Source organism: Megascapheus bottae, chromosome 24, assembly GCF_031878675.1.
Source record: "Megascapheus bottae isolate mThoBot1 chromosome 24, mThoBot2.hap1, whole genome shotgun sequence".
Lineage (NCBI taxonomy): Eukaryota > Metazoa > Chordata > Mammalia > Rodentia > Geomyidae > Megascapheus > Megascapheus bottae.
In genome coordinates, this window is record NC_143532.1 from 25407073 (window position 1) to 25428874 (window position 21802).

General features: G+C 49.8%; 1 protein-coding gene across 1 annotated transcript in view; it reads left to right on the top strand.

Moving 5' to 3' along the window:
* The window catches only part of Znf423 (zinc finger protein 423), a 305842-nt gene that overhangs the window by 168159 nt on the left and 115881 nt on the right, over positions 1–21802 (top strand). The window contains exon 4 of the mRNA XM_090357672.1: positions 13178–16392. Within this exon, the coding sequence (XP_090213798.1) occupies positions 13178–16392 (3215 nt within the window). The remainder of the gene's footprint in view (positions 1–13177; positions 16393–21802) is intronic.

Genomic DNA, 21802 nt, shown 5'->3' on the forward strand with positions numbered 1-21802 from the left:
CACTCCCCTTCCCTCTCCCTTTCTTCTGTCTGTAACTGTCTATAGCGGGGACAATTTTAGAGCATTATCACATAGAGCACTTTAGGAACAGTCACTTCATTTGTAGAACAACTCTGTAGTTGTGATGATTATTGTCCCATTTACAGAGGTGGACACTGATACGGGTCCCTTCCTCTGTGAATCTTGGGGAGGGCCATCAACTTGCTCAAATTCAAACATGTGGCAAGAGATTGGTAAAGCATGGATCTGGGAGTTTTAAATTCAGCCAATGGCCTTTTAGCATGGTAGAACACAAATGCCTTCATGGCATGAGATAGCCAGGATGGATCCCACAGCCTGGGCATGCTAGAGAGCCAAGTCTCTCATCTAGAAGAGGAGCCATGGCTCAGCTTTGTTCTGGATACAATCTGTGTCAAAGGTCTTCACATTTTTCCTCCCAGAAAAGCCAGGAGTGTTAGCTGGGTGCTGGTGGCTCACCCTGTAATCCAGCTCCTCGGGAGGCTGAGATCTGAGGATTGCAGCTCAAAGGCAACCGGAAAGTCTGAGAGACTCTTATCTCCAATTAACCACCAGAAAAAACCAGAAGTGGCTCCGTGGCTCAAGTGGTGGAGCTCTAGACTTGAGCTAAAGAGCGCAGAAACAGTGCCCAGGCTTATGACCTAATTTTTAAAAAAAAGAAAAGAAAAGCCAGGAGTGGGTCAACCATGCCTGGGCTCCCAGCTGCTTGGGAAATGGAGACAAAAGAATTGCAGTTTGGGGCCAGCCAAGACAAAGTTAGCACAAAACCTTGTGTGAAAAGCCAAAGTCTGGGGACTCAAGTTGATTCCCCGAGTTTAATCGCTAGTATTACAATAGAAAAATGGGGGAAAAATCAGGAAAGAAAAAGGAAAAGGAAAGGAGACTAGGAGTATTTTTTTTAAACATCAGCAAAGTACCAGGAGTTCCTGATTTGTAAATGTTGGGATTTTTACAAAGTCATTGATGACTGCATGGCTTCCAGATTGACCAATGTCAAGACAGCCTTGAGATCTGTGACCCATTGCTTTGGCCATAATTGTTCCCTGTCTGTGTGACTCAGGTCCCCAGACCAGTCTTTCTGTCTCCCATCTGCTTGACGCTATCAGGATATGACCTAACCACTCTGTTCTGTGTCTTCATCTGCCAATGACCACACAGCTTAGTGTGGAAACCTGATTTGTTTGAGCATGAAAGAACATTAGCAGCCAGATGCTGGTGGCTCACACCTGTAATCCTACAGACTCAGGAAACTGAGATCTGAGGATTGTAGTTCAAAGCCAGCCAGGGCAGAAAGTCCATGAGCCTCACATCCAGTTAACAACCAGAAAATCAAGTGGTAGAGCACTAGCCTTGAGCAGGAGAACTCAGGGATAGTGCCCAGGCCCTGAGTTCAATCAAGCCCTGTGACTATTACCACCACACACACACACACACACACACACACACACACACACACACACACACACACACACAATTAGCTAGAGAGGAAGCTGGATTTCCTCCTGGGACATCTGAGTATGTGGCACCTTGTATGTTTGTAATGTGGCATAACAGTGAGCATGAACTCACCACAACAGGTAGAGTTACCCCAAATGTTGTGTGAAGTGCTGTGGAGAATTTTCAGTGCAACTCAGATGATGGGATTTATTCTAGAACCTCACTGATTTTTTTCTCTAACCAACTGTTATCAGTGCTTCATAGCACTCACGTTAACCACTTGGAAAGGTATGGTGTCTCAGAGGGGAGCAGCAACTTGCCCATGCTCACAGGGCTGGTAAGTGACAGCCCATGTGTGTCCTGAACACGCTTGTGGCTATGCTGTCTCTCGGGTACTGATGTCTCCTTGCAGTTGGCTTTGTGCATTTGAGCTGATGCTATTGCTTTGGCTCTTGGAAGATTTGTCAAGGGCCCGGTGGCAGTTATTTGTTGTCTCATGGGATTCTAGTGACTAGTGCGGACCCCACCCCCTGACTGAGCCCTTCATTCTATTGGGTGCCAAGTGTACCTAGAAGACGAAGCAGGCAATGGGCTTTTACTTCCTCCTGAGGGTAAAAGTGCTTTCTTCATGCTTCTAGCCTTGGGGTGCTGACCCCCACAGACAGTTTCTGCCCTGTAGGTCCTCACCTTGTGACTTTTCCTTATAGCTGAGTGGTCCCTGCTTTAGAACTTGTGGCAGTCTATTTGGGGACAATGAGTGAATCTGAGCTAATAACGTAATTGTAATTCAAGATTTCAAGTGGATGGTGGCCTCCATGGGTCTTCTAGGCCCACCTCCTAGGAAAGAACCTCTGGCTATCTGGTCCCTTTTCTTTGTCACATGCAGGGCCTTTATCCATATCACATTCTCCTCTGTGCCTTTGGGAACTTGTATTGTCTAGATGTACTTCTGAATGGAACCATTAAAGAATTTATTTCTCCCTATCTTTCACAGTTATTCCAAAGTAGCAAAAATGTAACCTTAAATATAAATGTTAAATGTAAACTAACTTAAACAGTAATGAATCAAAAGAGGTTGGGCAGGGGCCGGGAGTTTAGCCTAGTGGTAGAGTGCTTGCCTAGCATGCACGAAGACCCGGGTTTGATTCTTCGGTACCACATGCATAGAAAAAAGCCGGAAGTGATGCTGAGGCTCAAGTGGTAGAGCTCTAGCCTTGAGACAGTGCTCAGGCTCTGAGCTCAAGTCCAGGACTGGCAAAAATAAATAAAGGAAGGAAGGAAGGAAGGTTGGACAGATACGGACATGGAAAACTCTCAGAGGAGCAGGGATATAGAACAGACAAAACAAACAAGTCCCAAATAATAAGTAAATAAATAAATAAATAAATCATGCAAAGTAGGAGTTAGTGGAGAACTGAGATACTTGGCAGTCTTCTTTCTGTACCAAGGACAGACATCATTAATCAATTATAGACTGTTGCAAAAGCCCTTAGAGATTTCATCTGATTCTCTTAAGAGGTAGTGTGATGGAACACAGAGGGCAGACTTGCCTATGAGTGTTCAGTGCTGGAATCTGTATCTCATCCAGGATAGGATCTCACCAGAGGTGACTCATGCCTCCACCTTCAGGGGTAGAGCGTCTACTCTCTTAACTCATTTCTTTCCCTCTGTTCATGAAAGGTAGCACATGCTTTCCACTGAGTGGTTTTGTGCGATTTGGGGAGTCTGGTAGATTTCTTTCAACTTGGACTCTGTTTTTGGGCTAACCTGGCGGAATGTCTGCTGGTATAAAAATGTCAGGAGCTTTGTGGGTCTCCTGTATACATCATGCTCTTAGAGGAGAGGCTCCTCCAGAGACTGTTTCTGGAGGATCTTGTCTCTATCTTTGGGTTCTGCTGAGATGGCTCCAGGGCAATGCCTCCGAATTTCCCAGATACTCTGGTTTGGTCTAAGAGATCTGTGAATCACACCCCTTCATCTCTTTCCAGGGCCTTTGTGTGACTCAGTACTATGACCTTTGATGTTTTTTTTTTAGGACATGACCAAGATGTCACACCCTCAGCTTTTTCCACCAGAACATGCCTTCCAATTTGAAAGTCAATCCCTTTGTTATTATTTTCTTGCAATTTGAGAATTTCTAAAATGATTACTTCCCAGTGCCTTTCTGTTGAAGAGTCCCTCTTTCAAGCTCTCTCCCCTCCTTTCTCTCCCTCCTCTTTCCTCCCCCCTCTCCCTCTCTCCCTTTCTCTCTCAAACAAGAGTAAGAAGAAACCAGGACACACTTTCAAGATTGAGCTTACAGTCATTCATTCCTGTAATCCTAGCTACTGAGGAAGCTGAGATCTGAGGATCATGGTTCAAAGCCATCCCTGGCATAAAAGTCCATGAGACTCCAATTAACCACTCCAATTAACCACTAGAAAACAGGAAATGGCACTATGGCTCAAAATGGTAGAGTACTAATTTGAGCTGAATTGCTCCGGGATAGAGTCCAGGCCTTGAGTTCAAATTGCATGACTGATCCAAAAAAGATTGTGATTATCTAGTTAACTATGCAAATTAGTTGTAAGTTCTGTTTTCCATATGGGATGGGTCATGGTTCCACCTAGCTTTCTGCCAATGTGCATCTGACAACCCTTTCCTTCCATTTTCAGTAGTCGTTTCCTGGCAACCCTTCACCAAGAAACCTTTGATATATCCACACTCCCCTTTACAGCCTGTTTGTGTTGGCGTGTATGGTTTTCCTTGCTTCCTTCTGAGCCTTTACTAATGAAGTTACATTTCTATTCATCTGCTCAAGGCTATCCAGGCTTAAAATTTTTTTTTCCATCTTCCTCCAAGTCCTTCTAGCCTCTCAGCTCCAGAACCACTCCATACTGCTAGGAGTTTGTTTTGGTAGTACCCCACTCCTGGTATCAATACTTGCTTTCCTAGTGTCCCTGTAACAATCCACTAAGTGTACTTGAACTTTAACAACAACGTCCAACAAAGTCAGACACAGATACTACTGGTCTGAAGTCAGAGGGTTGGCAGGGCTGCCTTCCATTCTGGGGCTTTCCTTTTTCCATGTTCTTGGCTTTGTGTTTTGTGTTCTCCCCTTTTGTCTTCCAGCCTGGCAGTTGTCCTCATCTCAGTGCACACCCTGATGCCTCTGCTTCAAAGAAGCAGGAGACTCATCCAGATTATGCAAGACAAGTCTGGTTTGTTTTTGTTTATGGTTTCTGGTGCCATTCCTGGAACTTGAACTCAGGACTTGGATATTGCCTGTGAGCTTTAGTAGCCATTGAACCATTCCTTCACATCTGGCTTTTTGGAGATGAACTGAAAATAAAAGAGTTTCATAGGTTTTCCTGCCTGGACTGGCTTTGACCTGTGATCCTCAGATCTCAGCCTTTTGAGTAGGTGGAATTTCAGAGTGAATCATTGATGAGTGTATACTAATTGTTTTGTTGTAGTGTTTCCATACATACACATAATGCACTTTCATCAAATTCGCCTTCACTATTTTGTTGTTGTTGGTTGTGGGGCTTGAAGTCTGGACCAGAGCGTTGTCCCTGAGCTCTTCAGATCAAGGCTAGCAGCGCTCTACCCTTTGAACACAGCGCCAATTCCGATTTTCTGGTATTTTAATTGGAGATAAGAGTCTCATGGTCTTTAGTGCCCGGGCTGGCTTTGAACCGTGATCCTCAGATCTCAGCCTCCTGAGTAGATAGGATTATAGATGTGAGCCACCTTGTCTGGCTCACTATTATTTTTTGTAACCTTTTTTGTTTTAATACATTTTATTGTTATTATAAAGGTGATATACAGAGTGGTCATATAAAGTCAGGTAAAGAGTATAATTTTTCTTGGACATTGTCAACCCTTCCCTCGTTTTCTCTAGTTTTTCCCTCTCATCCCCACCCACAAGTTGTATTTTCAATATAATGTCCAGTGAGTATCATTGCTACATTTTTTGTGTTTGTACCCTTTGTCCCTCCATTTAAGACAGTCTGTTTTAAGATCATTGGATTAACAACTAGAATTACATTTCATCTTGAAATGTAGGATGTCTATAAGTTTTAGGGGTTCAGATGTGGATGTCTTTGGGAGATTATTCTTCAGTCTACCACACCCTTCAAGTCTGGCTTCGTGAAGTCTGTGTTAGCAGCCATTATCTAGGGAGGCATTCAGCAATGCCTGGCTGCTCTGTCACCACCAGTGGCTCTGCCTAAGTGGCAGGTAGGGTGGGAATGCTTGGAATCACTACCTGGTGCAAGCCACAGGGTCAAACACTATTCTTGTGCATGGTAGGGTAACAGAAAGAGAAGGTAATTGCTACAGTGGGCCCAGACTCTGACCCCTTTCTGGATTTGGGGACATAGTAAAGTAGGGATTAGTAAGTGGACATCTGCTTAGTATTCATAAGGCCCTATGTTCAATGTCCAACATTAAAAAATGAGTTGGTATGTACCCTGGTGGGTGGCCAGCTGTGGTGCCTGGTGTCTCGAGGCCCCTCTGGACCTGGTTTGAGGGTAGATTTTTGCCTCTGGAGTTCCTGATGGCTATTGAGCCAATGAGAATACTCCTACTAAATCTGGGAACTCAGGCCTGGTCTGCCTTGGGTCTTCTTGCAGGATCCATTCTGCCCTGGAGTTTTCCAGGTGAGGAGCTTAGAGCCTTTTGGGGAAAAGTCGCACAGTTGTCTGTTGGAAATAGCTCCAGGAAAGGGCCTCAGAGATAGCCCTGCCTACTCATGTCATAGAGGCAGTGGCTCAGAAGGCAACAGACAGCAACCTTCCCAAGGCACCCTCATAACAGGCCACCCTTGAGAAGCAAGACTCCCAGCTCTCTACATTAGGCCTCTGGATTTGATGGCAGGAGGAGGCCCGAGGGCCAGATGTCTTCTGAGCAGCTGCAGGAACAGGACTTTTGTGTACAGCTGGGAAGCCTCCTGTTTCATTCCTGGCTGCTTCCATTAGGAAGTCCAATCTGTGTGTCCCCTGAAGAATGCCCATATCTCGCTGCTCTGGTCACTCTGGCTCTGGGGATTATTGTTCTGCTCTCTTGGGGTACATCGAGTACTTGGTGTCTGTTCGGTGGGGCTCAAGTTGACTCCCCTTCACATCTCAGCACAGTTCCGTGTCCTGTCAGGTCCTTAGAGAAGTTGGGCAGTGTCCTTCTGGGAGGAGGAATCATTAATGGCCAAGGCTCTAGCACTAACCAGGAGGGGGCTCTTTGTTCCAGTTGTTTGGTGCCTTAGGATGATTCCATTCTCCCATGTCACTGCCTATTGTAGACATTACCAGTGGATTTCACCTCCCAGATTTGTTCTTGCATCTTATGAACCCAGTATCATCTTCTGCCAATTTACTGCCCTTGTAAGTTCCCTTCTCTCTCTGAGTCCTAGCCTCTTGTATCATGTAGGAGTAGAAGAGATGTTTTCTTTGTCTTGCGTCTCAAAGGTCTAAGTTTGAGAAAGAGCCTTAGGGATCCCTGAGGTCTCCATAGGGGAGAATGAGACCTTTACCCGGAATGTTATGGAACTTTGTCCTGGAGAGAGGCATTTTCTTATTTTCCCTTTCTTTCTTTCTTTCTTTCTTTCTTTCTTTCTTTCTTTCTTTCTTTCTTTCTTTCTTTCCTTCTTCCTCCCTCCCTCCCTCCCTCCCTCCCTCCCTCCGTCCCTCCCTCTCTCTCTCTCTCTCTCTCTCTCTCTCTCTCTCTCTCTCTCTCTCTCTCTCTCTCTCTCTCTCTCTCTCTCTCGCAAAGGCCTATTTTGTGACAATTCTGATAGTAAGCTGGATGGTTGCAAAACATTGTTCAAGGTGGCCTTTTATTCATCTGAAAGGGACTTTGGAGACTCCCCTTTGACCCTTCAATTCTAACTGTCATGTGACTATAGACAGGTGAGGTCAGAAGGTATTTTGGAGGGGACTTGTCCCACCTGGAGGCCAATTGTCCCTGGTAATTCACAAAGACAAAGGTGGTTTGTTCTGGGAGCACTGGACTCTTCAGGAGGTCTGGGCCTCAGCTGTTAGCTGTCATAGGGAAGTTGGGATGTGTGGTGTCCCAAACTCCTTTCAGATGAATGGAAGGCCACATGGGGCCCTCCAACTATCCGATTGCCATCTGGGTAGTCACAAAAACGTCCTGGAGCCTAGGAATTACCTGCTCCTCAGCTCCATTCAGTCCTCGAAGACAGGGATCTGCTAGTGTTCTTCGCCTCAGGACTGTCTCTTTGTTTGGGTAGCATGGGTTTTCTCCATGCTCCTCATTGGAGGACGGCCCCTTTTGGGTTCCGTGGGCTGGCCAATCTCCCTCCTGGTCTGGGCACCACCTCTAGCAGCCACTTGTTAGACTTTAATACATCCAGGGCTGCCTTGACTAGCTGCATGTGTTCTGAGCTGCTTGCAGCGACCCCCAAGTGTGACCCTGGGAACCTGGGATCCATCAGCGCCGCTCTTTCTGGCACAAATGTGCTGCGAACCCCAGCTCCTGATCTTTCTTCTCAAGAGATTTTTTTAAGCAAAATTTCTCTTTCTTTTATGCTTCTTTAGGTTCTTTTTTCCAAAAGCAGACAGCAGAAGCTTCTTGAAACCCATTTCCTGCCGGGCCGTTTTGCAGGATTAGTCATTTCAAAATGACTTCAATCTCCATCTTGAAAGCTATTTTTTTTAAAGCCTATTTCGTTGTGTTTCTTTGCTTACCGTTTTTCTGGAAAGAAGGGAAGCTGAGGACCTGGCACTCATCCCTTCTCCACTTGATTCTTTTGGGCAATAGCCCCCAAAGGAAGGAGTCATTGCAGTTCTGTAGGCAAAGAACCCGCCAAAGCGGATGAAGTGATCTTTCTTTATCCTGGCTCTGTTGTCTGCCACCTGGAAGGCATGGGGTGGGCTTCTTAGCTTCTTTTTGCCCTTGTTTTCCCTCTGTCAGTGCATGTGGTGACAGTGGTGTCTACCTCACTAAATGGTTGAGAAGATTGAATGAGTTAATGCCTGTAAACTCCTAGGAAGAATGCCTAGCATACAGGAAGCCTAAATAAATATTTGCTTAAACACAAAAAGGTAGCTGGTAATGTGAACTTGCCTTGTCCTCATGGACAAGCACCTTTATGCCAGGTGCTAGTGTCTTAGGAGGCCAAGCACTGAGCATCACTCTTCAAAGCCAGCTTAGACAGGAAAGTCTCTGCGATTCATCTCAATTAACCACCAAAAAACCACAAGTGGCGTTGTAGCTCAAGTGGTAGAGTACCAGCCCTGAGCAAAAAGTGCAGGGACAACACCTAAGCCTTGAATTCAAGCCTCAGTACTGGCACAGACAGAAAGGTGTGTGTGGGGGGGGGGGGGGGAGCAGTACTTACACTTTTCCACAGCCTTTACTTCTCCCTTTGTACATGTTCTAGAGGGCAGTGTGTGTCATGCTTTTTATATTTATAGTGTCCAACAGTCGACAAAATGGCAATGCATATGCCCCTTCTCTGCTGATGGCTTGCAGATTCAGAGCTCTGGCCCCTGCTGTATCTCTGGCTCCCTCTTGGAGACCTTGCTGAGTGCCCCAGTAGAAAAAAAATGCATTGGAGGGATGGGAGGGCAGCAGCCAAAGTGGAGTGCTGTTTGAATAAAAGGCTTTAAATGGGGCAGTCTGGGTTTGGGACATCATATGTCAACATGCCCATTTCTGCTGATTGGGTCTTTTCATGTACTGCAGCCTTATTTTCATTTCAATTCAGATGATTATAACCCCAGCGGTTGCTCTGTTTGTTGCTCCCAGCATAATATGCTCTGCATTAGTTTTGAAACTTGTTTGCCGAAAAATAAAGCCTACCACTCAGTCCCACAATGAACCTCGGATTTCCCCCTTCCAAGTCCCATGGGAGAGGGCCTGATGTCAGGATTGGGTGTATGTGGGGAGATGCAGTCTGGCCCAAGGCTACCTGTATCTGGGGAGTAAATTCTTCATGTCCCTCTTCTCAAAAATGGGATGTTCTTGGAGACAACCAGACAGGGATGTTGTGAGGATTAGAAACGATTCATTGTGATAATAGACATACTTAGCCCAGCACTGGCATACTCCATAAATGTAACTGCTAAAATTAGCACTCGTGGTACTAATTAGAACTAATTGTTATTATTGGCAAAATAGTGCTTTTGTTTAACAGCTTTATTGAAGTATAATTTGCACACCATAAAATTCACTTACTTTAAATGCACAATACAGTGTGCCTCTTTAGTTAAGTGCACTGGGCTCTGCCATCCTGCTACAGCCTTGGTTGAGATCATTTCCAGTTCCTCAGAATGACCCCATGGGCTTGTTTGTAGCAGATTCTAGCTTCCACCTCCAGCCTGAGGCAGGCAGAGTCTGCTCTCTGCCTCTGTGGCTATGCCTATCCTGGGCACTGATTTGCTTTCTTTCCTTCCTTCCTTCCTTCCTTCCTTCCTTCCTTCCTTCCTTCCTTCTTTTCTCTCTTCCTCTATTTTTCTTCTTTTCTGGTGCTGATCCTAGGTCTTTCACTCTTCCTTGGCTTTTTCGTTCAAGGCTTGTCTACCACTGGAATCATAATAGCTCTACTTCTGGCTTTTTTGCTGGTTACAGGGAGATAAGAGTCCTTGGATTTATCTTCCCAGACTGGCTTCAAATTTCAGTCCTCTGATTTCAGCCTCATGAGTAGTTAGGATTGCAGGGTGAACCACTAGCTTTTGGCCTCATAGTAGCTTCATAGTTATTTTTCTCATCTACTCCCAGGACCATTGCTTTTTCCTACATGTATAGAGTGAGAGTGGTCAGGAAGGATGCTTGCAGCATGGGTAGGAGCAGGGGATGTGGAGGGTGTAGATAACTGCCCTCGGGTCCTTAGGTGGCATGGATTGGGAAGCCAATAAACCCAGCAGCAGAATCTATTCAGGCTTGTTCTCGGGAACAGGTGTCTTCTTGGTTTCATCTGACCAAAAAGTCATGTAGAATTTTTTCTCACTTGTCATCTGTCCTGGGGATCAATGTCCCCATTGAAATGTAGATCCTGCATGGCCCCAGTCTTTTATGAGGGAGGGCTCAAAGGAAAATAGGACCTGACTACTGGGGGAGGAAAGAGGATACGTTGCACCTGGGGACCTCCTCTCCCTTTTTACCTTTGTTGGTGTCATTTGTTACCAGAGCAATGGTTAAGGGGTTTGAAAACAGGTAGCCTTGGTATTCATCCTGTAGCTGTTATTATTCTATAGGTTTGGATTGTTGCACGAGGCCGTTGTTTCCTTATTTGTATGTGGGACTACCTTTATAATGTTTGTAAGACGCCTTAGTGGGAAGCTGGCTGTACAAGAAGGCTCGACAGTAGCTTGGGAGAACCTGAGCTAAGGCATCAGAAAAAGAAGGCAGGCTGGGTACTGGTAGCTCATACCTGTAATCCTAGCTACTCAGGAGGCTGAGATCTGAGGATTGTGGTTCAAAGCCAGCTTGGGCAGGAAAGTCTGTGTGAGACTCTTATTTCCATCTAATCACAGAAAAAGCCAGAAGTGGAGATGTGGTTCAAGTGGTAGAGTGCTAGTCTTGAGCAAAATGAGCTCAAGAACAGCACCCAAGCTCACAAAAAGAAGAAGAAACAGAGGAGAGAGAGAGAGCTGGGGCGGGGGTGTGGGGGGGGGGGAGTTGAGCTTGACTGGGGGGCGGGGACCAAGTAGTTTCCTCAGTGTTCCAGCTCTAGCCATCTCCTCCCTTGGGTCCCTTTTGTCTGTGCCCTGTGGAGCCCAGCTGGCAGGAGCTGGGAATTAACAGGCAGGGGCTGGGCACCTCCCGCTGAGGCTAATCTAAGAAGCCAGCAGCGGCTGTGGCTGCATCCTTCCTGTCCGAGGAGCCTGTAACATGAGTCTCCCAGGGGAGAAGGTGCCCTCACTCCTAGAGGCGTTCCTAGAGGTGCCAGGCATCAGGGGTGAGGAGGCTGCTGGGGTCCTCAGAGCCGGGAGCTTTGGTGAGAGCATCCGTCCAGGCAGAGCTGTGCGCATGCTGCCTACTGGAGTCAGGTGAACATTCATGAAGGTGGGAGATGGGGGCCTGGGTAGGGAGGGGGACTGGACAGTGACCTAGGATCTTGTGGGTGCCAGCTATGAGGAACCCTCTGAATCTCCTGCCAGCCCTTGCTTTCTCTTCCTGGATGGAGTTATCCTGGGATAGAAGGAGTGGCTGGAGAGAGCATTTGCATGGGGGCCCATGTTGGAGTTAGCATAAATTCATGTCTGAGGTGAATGTGTTCACGTGTGTGTGTGTGCTTAATTATTTGTGAGTGATTGTGTGTGTAAAAGAGTGAGAGCAAGAGTGAATGTTTAAATGTGTGGGTTTTGGAAGTGATGTGCAAGGTGTGTGTTGATGAAGATGGGGTGTGTGTGTGTGTGTGTGTGTGTGCGCGCGCGCGTGCGTGCGTATGTATGTATGTATGTATGTATGTATGTATGTATGTATGTGTGTATGCACTTGTCTGTGCTGGTCAGGTGGTGCCAGCCACTTTCCTTTCTGCAGATCCTGGCTCTTTCTTTGAGATGGTTTGGCTTTTCTGAGGACTGAACCAGGCTGGCTGGGTACTGAGAGGCGGGCGGGGCGTCAGGGTTACAAGACAAGGTCAGCACAGCCGAATCTGAGCTTTTGTTTGTCTCTCTCCTGCCCGCAGCAGCCTGCGGACTGTTCATTCATTATTAAGTTTTAAATCCACCCCATGAGAAACTTGAGCCCTGGAACTGGCTCTCGCTCGCTTAGGCTGGCTCTGTCAGACTCCGACCGTGTCTCCGGAACTTCACTGCCATTATCTGCTGTGTCCTGAGTTGTGTGCCTTTGTTTTCTGGGGCGCACCAGCCCTTAGGTTTGTTGAGTGTTCTTCCCAGGCTGGAAGTCCCTCCTGTCCCCTGGGAGTGCAGGACACAGGACAGCCTCTGAGATGGAATAAGCCCCACCTGCTCTGAGCCTGGGGGAGGGGGATCCTCTCATTATGGTCACCCTCAGGCCATCTCCGGCTTCCTGGGTGGACTGGGCATCCACAGGTGGAAACAAAGGAGCTGGCCTCCTGGGAATGCTTTGTTCTGGGCACCCTCAGGCCTTTCTCAAATGCCCTGGCTCACTTCCATCCAGCACTAAAGTTCAATGTCAAGAGCCATGTGATTTCGTAGTTCCTGTGTCTTCTTGTCTGTTACTGAACAGCAGTTCACAGCGTCCTCAGCCCCCAGGCACAAAGAGTGTGGTATGGCTGTTGGAGTAGAGGGCATTTATGTTTCCTTCTAATTTGGTCTTGTGTCCCTAAGGACCAGTAGGATTCCCTACAGGATGCTGGGTTGGAAAGCAGTCAACTCCCAGGTGTTGATCCAGCAATGGGACTTGTCTTCCTTTTGGCTTGTGAGACTGATGGGCTGTGAGGTCATTTCCGGTGACTGTCTGGCTGCCTCCCTCCCATCACCCTTAATCAAGGAAGTGGCCAAGAGCTTTACCTCCGGTGAGATAACCACACCCAGCCAGGCCCAGGCAGGTGTTGCTGCAGGAAAAAGAAAGACATTTCCCCTTCCTATCCTGCTGCCCCTCTGCCGTGTCCTCTGCAGATGGGAAGGGCCGCCTGTCCGCTTGCTTCCGCCCCCTGGCTCTCCCCCTCCCCTGCAGCCGTTGGCCAGCTGCACAGCCTCAGCCTGAGAGCGGTGGAGAAGCTGGCTCTGTCCTTGTTTCCCCGGCGGCCCTGGGAATTGCCTCTAATCTCTTCTCTGCCTTCCCCCTGCAGATGGTGATGACGACCCGCAGCTCTCCTGGGTGGCCTCGTCTCCCTCCAGCAAGGATGTTGCGTCACCCACGCAGATGATAGGAGATGGCTGTGACCTTGGCCTCGGTGAGGAGGAAGGGGGCACAGGCCTGCCGTACCCTTGCCAGTTCTGCGACAAGTCCTTCATCCGCCTGAGCTACTTGAAGAGGCACGAGCAGATCCACAGCGACAAGCTGCCGTTCAAGTGTACCTATTGCAGCCGCCTCTTCAAGCACAAGAGGAGCCGAGACCGGCACATCAAGCTGCACACGGGCGACAAGAAGTACCACTGTCACGAGTGTGAGGCGGCTTTCTCCCGCAGCGACCACCTCAAGATCCACCTGAAGACCCACAGCTCCAGCAAGCCCTTCAAGTGCAGCGTGTGTAAGCGCGGCTTCTCCTCCACCAGCTCGCTGCAGAGCCACATGCAGGCCCACAAGAAGAACAAGGAGCATCTGGCCAAATCGGAGAAAGAAGCCAAGAAGGACGACTTCATGTGCGACTACTGCGAGGACACCTTCAGCCAGACGGAGGAGCTGGAAAAGCACGTGCTCACGCGTCACCCGCAGCTCTCCGAGAAGGCGGACCTGCAGTGCATCCACTGCCCCGAGGTCTTTGTCGACGAGAACACGCTGCTGGCCCACATCCACCAAGCCCATGCCAACCAGAAGCACAAGTGCCCCATGTGTCCTGAGCAGTTCTCCTCGGTGGAGGGCGTCTACTGCCACCTGGATAGCCACCGGCAGCCAGACTCGAGCAACCACAGCGTTAGCCCCGACCCTGTCCTGGGCAGCGTGGCCTCCATGAGCAGCGCCACACCCGACTCCAGCGCGTCCGTGGAGCGTGGCTCCACCCCGGACTCTACCCTGAAGCCACTTCGGGGACAGAAGAAGTTGCGGGATGAAGGGCAGGGCTGGTCCAAGGTGGTCTACAGCTGCCCCTACTGCTCTAAGCGGGACTTTACCAGCCTGGCCGTGCTGGAGATTCACCTAAAGACCATCCACGCAGATAAACCCCAGCAGAGTCACACGTGTCAGATCTGCCTGGACTCCATGCCCACCCTCTACAACCTCAACGAGCATGTCCGCAAGCTGCACAAGAGCCACACGTACCCCGTGATGCAATTTGGCAACATCTCCGCCTTCCATTGCAACTACTGCCCTGAAATGTTCGCGGACATCAACAGCCTGCAAGAACACATCCGCGTCTCCCACTGTGGCCCCAATGCCAACCCGCCCGACGGCAATAACGCCTTCTTCTGCAACCAGTGCTCCATGGGCTTCCTTACCGAGTCCTCCCTCACCGAGCACATCCAGCAGGCCCACTGCAGCGTCGGCAGTGCCAAGCTCGAGTCTCCGGTGGTCCAGCCCACGCAGTCCTTCATGGAGGTCTATTCCTGCCCTTACTGTACCAACTCCCCCATCTTCGGCTCCATCCTGAAGCTCACCAAACACATTAAGGAGAACCACAAGAACATTCCGTTGGCACACAGCAAGAAGTCCAAGGCAGAGCAGAGCCCCGTCTCGTCCGATGTTGAGGTGTCCTCTCCAAAGCGACAGCGGCTGTCAGGGAGCGCCAACTCCATCTCCAATGGCGAGTACCCCTGCAATCAGTGCGACCTCAAGTTTTCCAACTTTGAGAGCTTCCAGACCCACCTGAAGCTGCACCTGGAGCTGCTGCTGCGGAAGCAGGCCTGCCCCCAGTGCAAAGAGGACTTTGACTCCCAGGAGTCCCTTCTGCAGCACCTCACGGTGCATTACATGACCACATCGACCCACTATGTGTGCGAGAGCTGCGACAAGCAGTTCTCCTCGGTGGACGACCTGCAGAAGCACCTGCTGGACATGCACACCTTTGTGCTGTACCACTGCACCCTGTGCCAGGAAGTGTTCGACTCCAAGGTGTCCATCCAAGTGCACCTGGCTGTGAAGCACAGCAACGAGAAGAAGATGTACCGCTGCACGGCCTGCAACTGGGACTTCCGCAAGGAGGCCGACCTGCAGGTGCATGTCAAACACAGCCACCTGGGCAACCCAGCCAAGGCCCACAAGTGCATCTTCTGTGGGGAGACCTTCAGTACCGAGGTGGAGCTCCAGTGCCACATCACGACCCACAGCAAGAAGTACAACTGCAAGTTCTGCAGCAAGGCCTTCCACGCCATTATCCTGCTGGAGAAACACCTTCGAGAGAAGCACTGCGTATTCGATGCCGCCACGGAGAATGGCACAGCCAATGGGGTGCCCCCTACCACCACCAAGAAGGCTGAGCCCGCCGACTTGCAGGGCATGCTGCTGAAGAACCCCGAGGCGCCCAACAGCCATGAAGCGAGTGAGGATGACGTGGATGCATCGGAACCCATGTACGGTTGTGATATCTGCGGGGCGGCCTACACCATGGAAGTCCTGCTGCAGAACCACCGGCTTCGGGATCACAACATCCGTCCCGGCGAGGATGATGGGTCACGCAAGAAGGCTGAGTTCATCAAGGGAAGCCACAAGTGCAACGTTTGCTCGAGGACTTTCTTCTCGGAGAATGGGCTCCGGGAGCACTTGCAGACACACCGGGGTCCGGCCAAGCACTACATGTGTCCCATCTGCGGCGAACGTTTCCCCTCGCTGCTGACGCTCACCGAGCACAAGGTGACCCACAGCAAGAGCCTGGATACGGGCACCTGTCGCATCTGCAAGATGCCCCTGCAGAGCGAGGAGGAGTTCATTGAGCACTGCCAGATGCACCCTGATCTGCGCAACTCGCTCACAGGCTTCCGCTGCGTGGTCTGCATGCAGACCGTCACCTCCACGCTAGAGCTCAAGATCCACGGCACCTTCCACATGCAGAAGCTGGCGGGCAGCTCAGCCGCGTCCTCTCCCAATGGGCAAGGGCTCCAAAAGCTCTACAAGTGTGCCCTGTGCCTCAAGGAGTTCCGAAGCAAGCAGGACCTTGTCAAGCTTGATGTTAATGGGCTTCCCTACGGCCTGTGTGCCGGCTGCATGGCTCGCAGTGCCAACGGACAGGTGGGTGGCCTGGCCCCTCCAGAACCCACTGATCGGCCCTGTGCCGGCCTCCGCTGCCCCGAGTGTAGTGTCAAGTTCGAGAGTGCCGAGGATCTGGAGAGCCATATGCAGGTGGATCACCGTGACCTCACGCCAGAGACCAGCGGGCCCCGGAAAGGTGCCCAGACATCGCCGGTACCCCGGGTAAGTGCAACCTGTTTCTGCCTTTTGCTCCTTGAGGAATCCCTGATCCCGCAGAAACTTTACCCCTGAGTGCCACACTGCATGTGGTATCCCTCGCTGGAGCCTAGAGAAGCCACACTGCCTGTCATGGCTAGGCCTGCCGCTCTGTGGTGCGTTCTTCCAGTCCGAATCCAAGCTCGGTTGTGTGTTGTGTGCAGATAATTTACCTTTCTGGGCCTCCTTTATCAAATGCTCATCTGCTCCTTGGATGTTTTCAAGGGGCCAGGTGACATGCAGAAAAGGCCGGACACAGTGACCGATGCACGGGGAGTGTGCAGTGCTGTAGCTGACATCTTTGTGTGTGGTTTGGGGTGGACTGATGGATCTGCTTACTTGGTTTCCTTGGGCAACTCACTTAACATCTCTGTTCTTTTGGTCCAGAATTGTCTTGACAAGTCGTAACTATAAATACCAAGTACACTTGGGGCTCAGAAGCAGGCACTCCTCTGGGGCTCAGTTCTGCTTGCTTCAAGTCACCAGCTCATGTCATTCTCTTCAGTTACACCATCATCCTCATCATTGGTGCGATGGTGCTGTGGGTGTAGGGATCGTTTCGATGACTTTTTTCAGTCATATTTTCATAACATGTCAATAATAGTAATTGATTCATCCCTCGGATTATCTGGAACACCCATTATGTTTGGAGGGGCCTGAAAGCCAGAGAAAACCAGGCACATACCCTGTTTTGAAGGCCTGAGGACCAGGTGATGCTAGGAGCCCATAAAAAGTGGCTCATGCCTGTAATCCTAGTTAACTCCGGAAGCTGAAATCTGAGGATTGAAGTTCATAACCAGCCTAGGCAGAAAAGATTGCAATTTACCACCCAAAAGCCAGAAGTATGCTCAAATAGTAGATTACTATCCTTGAGCAAAAGAAGCTCAGGGATAGCACCCCGGTCCTGAATTCAAGCTCTTAAGACTAGTATACCACACTCTAAAAAAGTGGTTTCCAGTGAGGTGGAGAAAATATGGGCTACTAGAGGGTGGGCCCAGGCCCAGGCCTTAGATGTAGGGACAAAAGGTGTACACAGCATTTGATTGTCAGATAGCATATTCCCAGGAGTCCCCTGTGTGTGTCTCCAGGTAGAGGAGGTGCCATACATATCTCAAGGGCTCCATGCCCTGGAGGACAGCTGTTGGCGCCATTTGCGGGGGGTAGGCTTGAGGAAGGGCTACCACCATAGGGTAGCTGAGGGTGTTTGACCTTGAAATCCGAACCAGGGCCCGGGACTCTGGGATTGTGCAGGAGTGAGAGAGAGTGTGTGAGAGGAGGAAAACAGAGCGAGCTGAGGGAGAATTCGCTAAAGATTGGACTCCAGAGGACTCCTGGGCAGACCTCTGACTCCAGATGGGGGATTAGAGGTGCATGTAAAGAGAGGAATGTGTGAATGAGGACAGAACTATGAGTCTGTTTGGGGCCCGAGGCTACTCATAAGTACCACCTACATGGTAGGGCGATCATTTTAGGGGTTGTGACATCACACCCTCTTAGAATGAATTAACTAAGCCTGTGCTCTGAACAGGGAGCATAGAATACTTTCAGGTCATTGTTACCTGCCATATCTGTTGGCCCTCGGTTTGCTGACTGGGTAGGCTTAGGCAGTGTTTGGGTCCTGGAGACAGATGGCTTGACTGAAAAGCTCCTTTAGAACCCAGCTTTGCTGTGGCCTGTTTAGACCCATGTCATTCCCTGTAAAGCCAGAGTACATTAATAGTGTTAATTAGCAACATTAGTAGTGTTAATTAGCAATGGTACTAAAAGTAGGAACACCATCCACCTCCAGAGTTAATGTCTCCTGGGTGGCACCAGTACCATCTTGGTTTGGGCCTGGCCTCAGGTCAGTGCCCATCTCTCTCAGTTGTGAGATGTTGTGATCCTTTCCCATGTTGCCCTCTGCAGTTTGCTCTGAGAATGAAAGGTGAGAAGGAAAAGCTGGCCCATAGCATTTTACTTTTCCCACAATTATAACATACTATGTCCTTAGTTACTTTGTTTGTTTGTTTGGTGCTCATCCTGGGCCTTGAGCTCAGGGGCTGTCCCTGAGCTTTTTTCTTGCTCAAGGTTAATGCTTTACCATTTGAACCACAGCTCCATTTCTAGCTTTTTGATGATTCATTGTATATAAGAATCTCACAGACTTGTTTGCCTGAGCTAGCTTTGAACCTCAATCTCAACCTCCTGAGCAGCTAAGATTTCAGGCCTGAGCCACTAAGCCCAGGGGCAGCACTCATTTCCTTTTTTTGCCAGTCTCGGGGCTTAAATTCAGGGCCTCAGCACTGTCTTTGGGTTTTCTCAAGGCTAGAGCTCTACCACTTGAGCCACAGCACCATTTCCAGCCTTTTTCTATGTATGTGGTATTGAGGAATCGAACTCAGGTTTTCATGCCCACTGGGCAAGCACTCTAACACTAAGCCAAACTCCTGGCCCAGCAATACTCATTTTTATGGAGGTCTCTGAGGCATAGAACAATAAAAACATCTGCCTTAATCCCTGCTTGTCAAAAGACAAAGGTGGGATTTGAACCCAGGCATGTCATGTCTGGTACCACAGACTGAACTCTCTCCCCAGCTAGTATGGGGGCCATTACAGGTGCAACAAATTTAGCTTCCTCTCTTGCAAGAGGGTTGTGGGCAGGCAGTGAGGGCAATGGGTGCCTGCTAAGATCCCTGGATTCACCCAGCCTGGACCACTCCCTCTTTTTCCCTGCATACTCCTGTGCTGGTCTCCAAAGCCTGGGGATGGTAGAGCTGCCCCTCCCTTCTGTGCCCTGGAAACAGCACCCAGTACCACTTAGTGACCATGTGAGGCTCATTCTCCAGGACATTAACTCATAGAGCATCTCTGTGGCCTCTGCTGTGGCAAAGAGGAAACTGAAGATTGGGTGCTGGTGGCTCTTGGTTGTACTCCTTGTTACTCAGGAGCCTGGCATCTGTGGATTGTAGTAAGACGCTAACCTGGGAAGGACAGTCCATGAGACTCCTGCCTCTGATTAAAATGCTGGAAGTAGAGTTGTGGCTCAAATGATAAAGCACCAGCCTTGCTCGGAGGCAGTGCCTGGGCTCTGAGTTCAAGCCCTAGTACTAGCACAAAGGAAAAAACAAGGGGCGGGGAGTGGGGGAGGGAGAATAGAGGCTCAGAAAGGTAAAGCTGCTTAGGCAAGAACCCAAGGTCCAGAGTTGTGCAGCAGTATAGGGATTGAAGCCTTGTGCCACTCCTTCCCCCTGCCCCCCCCCATCCCTGGCCTTCCTCTCACTGCCCCAGGCTTTGTGCTGGGGAAGCTTAGCTGGAAATCACCTCTCTGCCTGGCCCTCAACCCAGGCAGATGGGCCCATTGCAGACAGGAGCCAGACAAAGCCCAGATAACTCCCCAGCCCAGGCAGTACCCTTGGGGCTTTGCCCCCTGCCTGGGCACGCCTTGGGGCAGGGGCCCAGCTGTCGGCTCCCTTCCCCTCCTCCCCCAGGACTTGCTCTTGTCAGAGCAGACTCTGGGGGCTGCACAGGGGCTTGGGGACTGGCAGGCTGGGACCCTCGGGAGGGTATCCATAGCAACTAGCTCTCAGAGGACTGGGTTCCTGTGGGGCCAAAGATGCTGTCAGCTGGAACATGAAGCATGGAGGCTGCCACTTCCCCCATCTATGGATAATAACAACCTTGCCCACTCCACCCTGGCCCTCTGGGGCCTTGAGGTGCTTTCAGTGCTGTGGGAGGGGGCTCTGAGTGTTCCACCCCATTTTATAGCCAAGTGAAAGGGTTTTTAGGCTGAAAGGTTGGCTTATGTCCAGGTCACTCCAGCTTTCTGTTGCCCAGGCTTAGAACTGTCCAGGGATGTTTGGGATCCGGAGCTGAGGATGGCAGCTCATATAGCAAGCGCCAGAGGGATCCTTCTGGGCACTGAGCCCCAGTCCTTTCTTTACCAGTATAGGGTGTTGATGTCTCTTAGAACTCCACTTTTTCCACCTCTCTGATGTGGGAAAGTGAGTCACATGGCTCCAGTCATGTTGGCTAGGGATGCAACCATGGAAACTCAGTATCTCTGGCCCTCCCTTTCTCTCTCTCCCTCCCTGAAGTCTTTCTTGTCCCACCTCAGTTATTCTCTAGGGATCTTTTTGTCCTGAGACTTCTGAGTTGTGGGTAGAGGCAGCCCCCAGCCAAGGCCCCAGCCTTTAGCATCAGTGCCCATGGGCTAGGCTTCAGGGTTTGGGCCTACTGACAGAAGAAGCACTTTAAATGCCAAGTTCCACCTTTCTGTAATTACATTTCCTGGTGGAGCCGAAGCACTGAGAAAAGAGGCAATCTCTGGGGCATAGACACCCTATAGATGCTGGAGTAAGGAGAGGGGCTGTTTGAAGGTTTCCATGCTAGTGAGTCTGTGTGTGTGTGTGTGCATGTGCGTGCGCATGCACGCATGTGCACCTGAATACTAATGTAAACTTCTGCATCATATGATCTGTTTGTGTCAGGGTTCCAGTGAGAGCTAAAGGTGTGTGTGTCTCTGGGGACAAGTCTGGATAAGTCAACCTGTGCTCCCCAATGGATTTCATGAGAGTCTTTCCACTTATGTGGGTTGGTTTCACATTAGACATGTTGCATGTTGTGGTCCTCAGTTATGAGGACTGGCGTATATAAGGACTTGGGGCTCTATGAGGGTCCTGCCTCGTATGATGAGTTGGGGTGAGGATGAGCATGTGAATGCAACCATGTGTGCATGCGGGCAGGTCTGTGTAGATGTCCATGTATGTGTGAATATATGTGTGTGTATGTTCAGGTCTATAAATGTATGGGCACTTGTGTATATCTGTGTGTTGTCAGCAGTTCTTGGACCCTTCCTTTGGGTGTGCCTTGGGACCTGTTTTCCCTCTAGGAAGGGGGCCCCCATTATCTGTCCGTGCTGTTGGGGGAGCCTCTCCTTGTTGACTTTTTTTTTTTTTTTTTACTGGTCTTGGTGCTTGAACTCAGGGCCTGGCCACTGTCCTTGAACCTTTGTGCTCAAAGCTAGCTCTCTACTATTTGAGCTCCAGTTCTACTTCTAGCTTTTTGTGATTAATGGAAGAAAAGACTCTCACAGACATTTTCTGCCTGGGCTGACTTTGAACCACAGTCCTTGCATCTCAGCCTCCTGAGTAGCTAGGATTACAAGCGTGAGCCACCACTGCCTCAGCCTGTCGTGACTTCTTCCATGAGCGCATCACGGCCACATCATTCACCTGCCCCTAGGGGGTCAACTGACACTTTGATCTTAGACTGTTGCTTACTCTCATCCCAATCAGCCATGACCATGGCCTTTAGAGGCTTCTGCCCCACAGATCCTAGGAGGGGAAGATTCTCACAGTGCAGAAACTCAAGGTGGCTCCTCTCTGCAAGAATGAGTGTG